The sequence below is a fragment of the Gopherus flavomarginatus genome, chromosome 1 (genome assembly GCF_025201925.1).
Source record: "Gopherus flavomarginatus isolate rGopFla2 chromosome 1, rGopFla2.mat.asm, whole genome shotgun sequence".
In the NCBI taxonomy this organism is placed as follows: Eukaryota; Metazoa; Chordata; order Testudines; family Testudinidae; genus Gopherus; species Gopherus flavomarginatus.
This window is the reverse complement of record NC_066617.1, coordinates 165,499,056-165,508,166: the sequence shown is the minus strand read 5'-3', so window position 1 is coordinate 165,508,166 and position 9,111 is coordinate 165,499,056. Positions and strand designations below refer to the sequence as shown.

Sequence of the window (9,111 nt, the reverse complement as noted above, 5' to 3'; positions counted from 1 at the left end):
CCTAAAATAAGACATGCTTGCAAAGTGTCAGCAAGAGGCAACCACAGCTCAGTTTGTGGCAGGAAAAAGCCTTAACAGGGGTCTAGCAAGGGAAGAGAGGAGTTTTTCTGCACCTTTAAAAAAAAGTACTGATTGCTTCTCAAAATTTCCATCTCTGCTCACCCCCACCATGACGCCCCTTTCATTGGGTGTAGGAAGTGAACTGACCATTGCAAGATCTATAAAAGCTCGGTGAAAGGGGCTCCGATTATCATTTTCTCCTCTGCTACTCCAAGGAAACCATCAACAATGAAACTCCACGCAGCAGACATCCTGGTCATTTTCTGGCTTGGCCTCTTTACTGTGAGCACCGTGAGAGGTAAGTGTTTAACTCAACAGGAACATAGCGATAGCCATGCTATATCAGCCCTGTGGTCCGTCCAATCCAGTGTCCTGTCTCGGACAGTGACCGGTACCTGATATGTAGGAGGAAGGAGTGAGAAAACTGATAGTGAACAGTTATGGAATAACTTGCCCATAGGATAAGTTTTTTCCTAACTCCTAGCAACTGGTGGTTGGTTTATGCCCAAGAGGATTTATATCCCCTGCAAACCTTGGAGCCAAACTAAAGCTCCAATGGATGCTCTCATTATCCATATAAATGTCTAAACCTTTTTTGATCTTACTGATATACTGTGGTAATGAGTTCAACAGGTCGATTATGCATTTTATAAAAAGCATGTCTTTCAGGAAGTTTCAAGGATGTTGCCTTTTCATTTTGCTGGTTGTGCCCTTCCTCTAATGTTATGAAAATTGAGAGCTCCCAATTCATTTTCTACGGTCTGTTCGTTATTGTATATACCTTTGTCTTATTATAGCTGGGCTCAAAAAAGAACTGGATAGGTTCATGGAGGATGGGTAGAGCCCTGCAAATCCGTGAATATTTGTATCTGCGGGTGCAGATATCTGTGGATCATTTTTGCGGATTGGATATGGATACAAATTTTGTATCCGCACAGGGCTCTACAGATAGGTCCATCAATGGCTATTCGCCAACATTGTCAGGGATGCAATCCCATGCTTGGGGCAACCCAAAACTTCTGACTACCAAAAGCTGGGAGTGGAAGGTGGAGTGGATCACTCCATAATTGTGTTATTCTGTATTCTCCTCCTGAAGCTCTGGTGTAGCCCTCTGTCAGAGACTGGATACTGGGCAAGATGGACCATGGTCTGACCCAGTATGGCACCTCTTATATTTATCATGTCACTTCTTATTTGTCTCCTCTCTGATCTATATAGTCCTGGTCTTTTTAGTGTCTCCCTGTATGGAAATCTTCCCAAGACTCTAGTAATTTTCATCGACTTTCTGTGGAATCCTTGTGTATTTGTGCTAAATCCTTTTTGAGGTGGGGTGGCTAGACGTGAAGACAGCATTCAAGACCACATCACACCATTCACTGATACAGTGAAATTATGATATTTTTAGTCTTATTTGCTATTTCTTTCTTAACAATGTTTACACACTTGTTTTGTTTTTATGAGCACAGCTTCACATTGGTCTTTTAAATTAACTGTCCACAGTGACACTTAGATCTTTTTCCTGTTAATCATGAACAATTAATACACCACAACACTTGTAATAGACCACGCTTGTTGCAAAAGCTCATCAGCGCACACACAAGCACATATACAAATACACATAAACAGATGCATGCAACAAGAACAAAAAAACCACATGCACAATCACAGTCATACCCAGTTCATGCAGAACCACAAGAATACACAATGATGAGTATAAAAAAAACTACCTTCACAAAACTCCACAAACCCCAAACACGGTCCATCCCACACAAACACAAAATAATCTGCACTATACCTCCAGAGGGCTCAACCCTGTAGTGTGTGTTCATTGTTGCTATTCCAACCCTGTGTCCCTGGCAGTATAATTTGCCATAAAATGTAGCTGAAACTTTCTGTAGAATGACCAATGCATATCAGGCAATATGTGAGGAGACAGGGCAGAGATCAAAAGTCTCAGGTGGTAGCCCCTTTAGAAGTGATTCTGTGGATGTGAGCAATTGGGCAGAAGATACAGAACTTTCCAAAGGCAGATGAATAGGAAGGGGGAGCAAAGAGGCAAGCTGAAGTATTTGATTTTTTTTTCACGGTAGTTAATTGTCCTCAAAGTGGGTTTGATTTTTAAAAAAGTATTGATTAAAGGGACCAGAGGGAGACAAAGATTTTGCTGGGAAGAAGAGTAAAAGCCCCAGGGATGGAGGGGAAGGAGTGAAGAGGCAACAGCAGCAAAGTGGGGAGAGAAATGAAGTGAAGAGGAAAACAGAAGGCAGCAGGAGGCAGAAGAAAAGAATGGAGTCACATAGGTATGTGGCAGACGGAGAGGAAAGCGGAGAGGGATATGAGCAGCATAAGAGGGATCAGAAAGGGCAGTGATAAGAAATGGGCAGAGAGGGGAGTTACAGGCACACATCTTTGCACCGTAAAAGCGGATGTCTACTCAGACCTCTTCCAAACCGCTTAGAGAAGCTCGGCTTGTATAGGGAATACTCTTTAGAGCCAGGTGTGAGAGGGTGGAAATAATCCCACATGGGCAGTAAATCCACTGGCCACAGTTAAGGATTGTAATTCAGAGTCCCCAAATTCTAATCCCACTCTGCTTCTTACACCTACTTTTTCGAAAGTGGCCACTTTTGCTGGTTGCCAGGGTTTTTGGGTGCTTCCATAACTTTCTGGGTACTCCACACCTCTGAAAATCAGGCCCAGGATGTCTCAAGTTGGATACCCTAAATCAGAGTGCCCCAGTTTCTTCACCTGTAAAACAGGGATGATAATACTGATCTTCCTTTATAAAGTGTGTTGAGATTCTCCCAGGAAAGGTGCTACGCAAGCACCAACTCTTAGTATTATTACATGCACACACCTGGCTGAAGCATGTGATACACTTCTATTTCTGAGTGAAGCTGTTTGATAGGCACACACTTGCTCACATTCCCACTTTAAATTAATGTATCGCATATTAATCCAGAACCTTAAATCCCACAAGATCCTCCAGTGCTTTAGATACTTTATGTACACAGATTGCTTCAACTGAAGTGAAACTGTCTCTGGGAACCCAGCAGCTCTTTGATAGTGAAGCACTGCTACATGACAGTTCACGACGGAAAGTGAAGAGCAATGGACCCAACTGAAACTGCAGAGGCAATTTAGGAAGGCAGAATGTAATCACTATCCACACTGGAATTTGGCCAAGATATTTACTCTTACAACAATTGCCTTGGCTTTTTAATGATCTCAGATGATCAGGAGTTTGGTTGTATAGCTCCTATGTAAGAAACATATTTAGGAAATGGATCCCAATACATACATCAATAGATATTTCAATTGTAAATTAACATGCAATAATTTCCACTTAGTGTAAAGAATGGCTGTTAATTTAGCATTAGCTTACCATCTATTTTTCCCCCCTGTAGGAAGTGTTGCAAGTCAAATCGTGCCCAGAAGCTCCTGTGTAGACCTGTCCACGCAGCAGCTGGACATCAGACGACTTGCTAAATATGAGATGCAGCACATACCAGTAAAAGCTGTGATGTAAGTATTGGGAGCACTCTTCAAACTAATCTAGAGACACATGCTGCTGATAGCAGGAGAGAAAGGGTAGGGGTAGAACTGAATCACAGCAAGCATGAGGGTCTTCAATCTGACCAAAACATAGTACCGAAGAGCATTCTTTCACTTCTAGCAGGTAGTAACTGTTAGTGGATGAACCTCAAAAGGTCTGGAGGATTTGTGCTGTTCAGAGGAGCATCCACAATTTTGATTGAACAGAAAAACCTTTCTAATCAAGAAATTGGGAGGAAATCTCAGGAAGAGCAAGAGCTGTTTCAAGTGGCATGCTAGGAAATAGCCAATGGTGCTGTCAATTGGCAATGAGGTGCATTACACTGAGCTGTGTGAAATGTACAGAACAGCAAAGTGTGATTATACCTCCTTCTAGAGGATGTGACCAGTCCTTCAATCTCATGAGCATGTATTTAATTCTGGTTCTTCTGGAATAAATAAGGGGCCAATTCAGTATGCCAGGTGCTTAGCTCTTTTGAAATTTCTAGCTATACAGTATATGCCTATGTACATATATGAATACACTATATATATATATTACACACACACACATACACATGCCATATATGTAGAGTTGATGTCCATACCATACAGCAGAACCAGCTCATTCCTGGTTTTGCCATGCTTTAGTGATGCAACCATCCCAAATGCCTGCAGACAAAACCTTTGTACCACACCTCATAGGCCATAGTATAGAAACATGCACATAAGGCCTTGGTTTGGAGAGAAGAATTTTAATGGCAGCCTGGCTTTCCTTTTCTTCCCCTGCAGGTTCATCACCAGACGAGGCATCAAGATCTGTGTACAGCCTGATCTTAAATGGGTGCAGGATGCCATAAAATTCCTGGAGAAAAGACCTGTCCCCAGAAGACCCACCACCAAGCCCAAATCCAAACCCAAATCCATGCCCAAAGGCAATTAACTAAATGGATGCACCAGCCCAACCCTCAGCAACTGCTTGTAACTTCTTCTAGGCGTTAATTGGAAATAAAATCTCTGAACTAACATGGGCACATCCATTCATCGTTAGGGCAGAGATGACTGAGAATCATTCCATTTTATAGCTGGACTTTTCCGCACTGTTTTCAGGTTTATTTTCTGAAATGTTCATTAATAATTATTTATTACTGTGTGTAGGCATCCCTCCTCCACCTGGATGAATGTTTATACAGTTACAAAGGACAAGGATGTGGGTGAAACTACTTCACAGAGGGTTTGATACAGGTGAAGGAGGTTAGTGTCAGACACTGGGGCTGGAGTTTAAAAAAGAGTCTGGATAATTTTATGATAATTAATAACTATATAAACCATAAGTAAACAATCCTTATGCTCCAAGGCATCATCTGATAACTGCAAGATTCAGGAGGGAATTAGCTAGATGTATTGGGCCCAATTCTCCTCCCACTTTGCAACACTGCAGATTTATTGGGACAGGTATAAGTGATGATCAGTCTAGAGTGTGACTTGATGCAGATTTACACTAGTGGAGGATCTAGCTCACTGACTTCTGTGAAGTTACTCCTTATTTACACTGGTATGAGATAGATCTGAACCAGTTGCTTAATTTTTTCCTTTGCATTCCTCTGAAGCATCATGTGTAAGCCATGGCTGGAGGTAGGAGACTGCGCTTGATGCCATTCCTATTTACCAATCTCTTTTTCCCCAGGTAGTGGACAGCCATGTCCAAGGGGCTTTACATGTTAAAATGAATGGATTCTAACAACTGTGGTGTCTTTGTTTTTCTGTAAATTAATAAAATTCTTGAAAATCTATAGTCAAATGGTATGTGTGTTTCCTTGTATGCGACCCGCACGGAGATCACACAGTGGGGGTATGGAGGTTACAGCAGAAATCCAAAATTTTATTGTCAGTCTAGGAGAAATAACTTTTCCAGAAACATCTGCTGCCACCTTCAATAGCTAACAGTCGATAGATGGAATTTTCATCCAAGCTTTCATATATTCTGTATCCCTATATTATATAGATAAGTTCACATCACTCCAGCCCTTCAATTCCCTCTTCTAGTTAACACTGCAGGAAGCATTCCTCCCTAACCTCTCATTCTGTGTCACTGTTCTCAGACTGAGAGAAGGAATGTGTTTGGGAGGAGTTGGAATGGTGAGAAGCTTTTGGGGAGAAAAAGTATTGTGAATATTTTACCCATAGCAATACACCACCCTTACTTCTGTCACTGCTCTCCAACCATCCAGCTCTGAAGGCAGAGCTGAGAGTGGTAGCTGATGGCTGGGTGCCCAGTTCTGAAGGAAGTGTCATAGCCAGCAGCAGCAGAGAAGTAAGGGTGGGAATACCATACCATGCCACTCTTATTTCTCCACTACTGCTGATAGCAACACTGCGTTCAGAACTGGTTTGATAGTCTGCACTCCCATATTCACACTTTTTACTAGACTATGATAAGTTTTGCACAAAGTATGCCTTGTGAAGTATCATTTGAAAAACTCATAATCTGCTGAACATTATTGTCCTGTTGAAATATGTGTGGCAACATTGTATGTAAAGATATAAGCTTCTGTTGCATGGTGCTACTGAGACATGTTACAATTCTGAGGAATACCCACACACCAGATCCTCACAGATGGAAAGGCTATCTAACACCCCAGCCAGGTGTCAATGAGATCAAGTGGGCCATCACCTGGTTAAGTGGCCATTCTTTGGAAGGAAGAAGGGTGTGAGTGAGAAATGTACATCTTGGCAAACTAAAAGCTGGAGGTTCCCATCCCAAGAAACATGTTGTTGCCCGAACCCCAGCTGGAGATCACTCTCAAAGAGGAGAGAAAGTTTTATAAGAATAGATAACAAACACCCCAAGTTACTCCTCCCTTTCTCTTTGCTCATGGAATCAACAACACCTGAAGGAACACTGAACTGAGGGAGGGATCCTGGCTACAAGCAAGACTGCAAAAGCATGTGGTGAGAGATATATTTTGTTTTGAATCCACTTAGCTTGTTAAGTTAGATGTTACTTGCATTTTATCTTTTATTTTCTTTGTAACCAGTTCTGACTTTTATGCCTCATTACTTGTAATTACTTAAAATCTATCTTTCTTAATCAATAAACGTGGTTTATTATTTTATCTAAACCAGTATGTTTGGATTGCAGTGTTTGGGAAACTACATTTGAGATAACAGGGTTTGTGCATATCATTTTCTATTAATGAAATGATGGACTTTTTATGAGCTTATATTGTCCAGGTGAGTACTAGGCAGTACAAGACACGCATTTCTAGGGGGTGTGTGGAAAGTCTGGGACTGGGAATTTGCTGGTGTCACTGCAGTGTAATTCAAGAATGGCTGGCTATAGCACCCTTATAGTATAGCTGGGAGTGATTTACATGCTGGAGACTATGCATGAGCAGGCCAGGAGGGGTTGCTCTCAGAGTGAAGCAGTGTAAAAGGCACCCTAGGTTGGAGAGTTGAGGATACACAGCTGTCCTACAGTCCAGCTTGTACCCTAGATTATGTGACAGTTGGGTGGCCAGAGAGCGGCGGCTGCCAGCTGCCCAGCTCCGCCTGCAGCAGTGGAGAAGCAAGGGTGGCATATTGTGCAATGAAATGAGTTTGAGAACCACTGGTCCAGAAGGGGAAAGAGAACTGTAATAGCTCTTGACTGTCCCAGACAGCAGGCCTGAAAGGGAGGCCACTGCGCAGAGATGGAGGAGAGGGCTGAACAACTTTATGCAGTACTGCCATTAGAGCCAACTGTGTCTCTTTGCTTCCACTACACAAAGCTGTGTCTGCCTTCTCATCTAAAGCTGCCATTTTGAGCATCCTAAAAAAATTGCTGCTGCAGCAAGCTGTGGTAATAAAAACATTGTAGTCCAAGTGAACTGCTGAGAGAGGAAGATGCAGGCTGCCGGGACAACTGCAGTACTAAGCATTCATGTTCCAGGAATGCCCTGCATTTAGCATCCGATATGCAGCATCAGCTCTCACGGCTCATGGCATCTCAGGGCAGAATTTGCTATCAACATGCTCCTAATCGGTCAGATACCTTCACTCTCATTGACTAGTACGTTGTACTGCACTACAATTAGCCTCAGTGAAGTCAATGTAAAATTTGTAACTGAGGGCGCCACAGTTTGGTGCTACACTAATTAGTCTATGCTATATTTATATATACATATGAATGATTATTTTACATATGTGCCCACTATTCATAGTTAATACATGTAATTGTTAACACAGATTAATTATTAGTAATGAATATTTAATTATTAATTAGACATAATCAATATATACTGTTTATCATTCACTATAACAGCAATAGCGAGAATCAAGTACTATATGAGTGAGGTTCCTAGTCGACGTCAGCTTTTCACAGCATGTCTATAATCCTCCAAGACTGACTTGCTTGGCCTTTACCATTGTTTAATGAAGCACGGCTTACACCAATCATTAGACGCTGCCTCTAGCTCTTTTCACATAGGCAGTTGCAAATGATTTCCACCTCTGTTGCCATGCATACCCTAGTGGTTCATAATAAATAAAAGGGGCCCTGCAACACAAGGCGATTAAGAGCTGGATTGGAGCACTGCCCCACAAGTAGACCGGGGAGGGAATAGCAACTCTGAGAGAGACATTTTGCTCCTGGTTCCCTCTTGCTCTTGTGGGGAGGTAGCTTGCGTCTGCTCTGTGACAGCAGCAGATGAATTCCCCCTCCAGGCCAGCTCAGCACTGCTCTTCCAGCTGATGTATTGGAGGGGGATAGTGGCAGAGTTCTGCCCATTCCCTGCCTGTCCATTCTCTGTATCCCATGAGTAGGATAGGGAGTAGCCCCCCCTCCCCATGCTGTGACCTGTCATGCAGGTAGCCTGTGCAGGGGAATATGGCAGGACTTTGCACCCCTTACTCTCCTGTGTTCTGGTGTAAGGTCAGGTCACAGTCCTGCCCTAAGTACTCACCATGGTTACATAACAAGTCAGCTGTAACTCCTGACCTGAGGTCCTGGCTATTAACTCTAAAAACACTAACTACCACCAATGCTAGTAGCAGATAACACCTCTGGATGTGTAGCAATCCGCTCACCCACAGTCAGGCACCACACATGTAAAAGTCATTCTTCTCCTGCAGGGGTAAATACTGGTAACATGTGGAGATCCTTCACACGAACAACTATGCTAGGTGAACCGAGCCCTGGAAACAGATGGGTGCCATGGGGCAGCTCCTCAGCCAGTGCAAATTGTCAGAGCTCCATTGACTCCAACATTTCCACGATCTCACTGCACAGAGAGTAATTCGTCTAACTGTAGCAGTCTGTTTCTTTTTCTAACAATTCCTTTAGGAATTTAGCAACTGTGGCATTGAAAATTAATGCCCAAACCAGTAATAGTAACCAACATGCCTTGAAAACAATATTAAACCATTTAGTATCCAAGGCCTCCTATAACCACTGATGCTCTGTTGCTTCAGATGCTGATTAATCATGTTTATTATGGTAGTGCCTAAGGACCAATCATGAATGGAGCTCACTGTATG

At 42.7% G+C, this 9,111-nt stretch overlaps 1 protein-coding gene across 1 annotated transcript; it reads left to right on the top strand.

The window, feature by feature from the left end:
- The first annotated feature begins 204 nt into the window (after positions 1-204).
- On the top strand, positions 205-5,389 carry LOC127055518 (lymphotactin-like). The gene is made up of 3 exons (XM_050962587.1): positions 205-358; positions 3,468-3,585; positions 4,387-5,389. Exons 1-3 carry the CDS (start codon positions 289-291, stop codon positions 4,535-4,537), a joined length of 339 nt encoding a protein of 112 aa, XP_050818544.1. The 5' UTR covers positions 205-288; the 3' UTR covers positions 4,538-5,389.
- Positions 5,390-9,111: the final 3,722 nt, after the last annotated feature.

What these genes read in the sequence shown, in the direction of transcription:
- LOC127055518 (XM_050962587.1), top strand. Translation starts at nt 289, where the DNA reads ATGAAACTCCACGCAGCAGACATCCTGGTCATTTTCTGGCTTGGCCTC. An exon ending in TACTGTGAGCACCGTGAGAG is followed by an intron (nt 359 to 3,467) that starts GTAAGTGTTTAA and finishes TCCCCCCTGTAG; the next exon opens with GAAGTGTTGCAAGTCAAATC. An exon ending in ATACCAGTAAAAGCTGTGAT is followed by an intron (nt 3,586 to 4,386) that starts GTAAGTATTGGG and finishes CTTCCCCTGCAG; the next exon opens with GTTCATCACCAGACGAGGCA.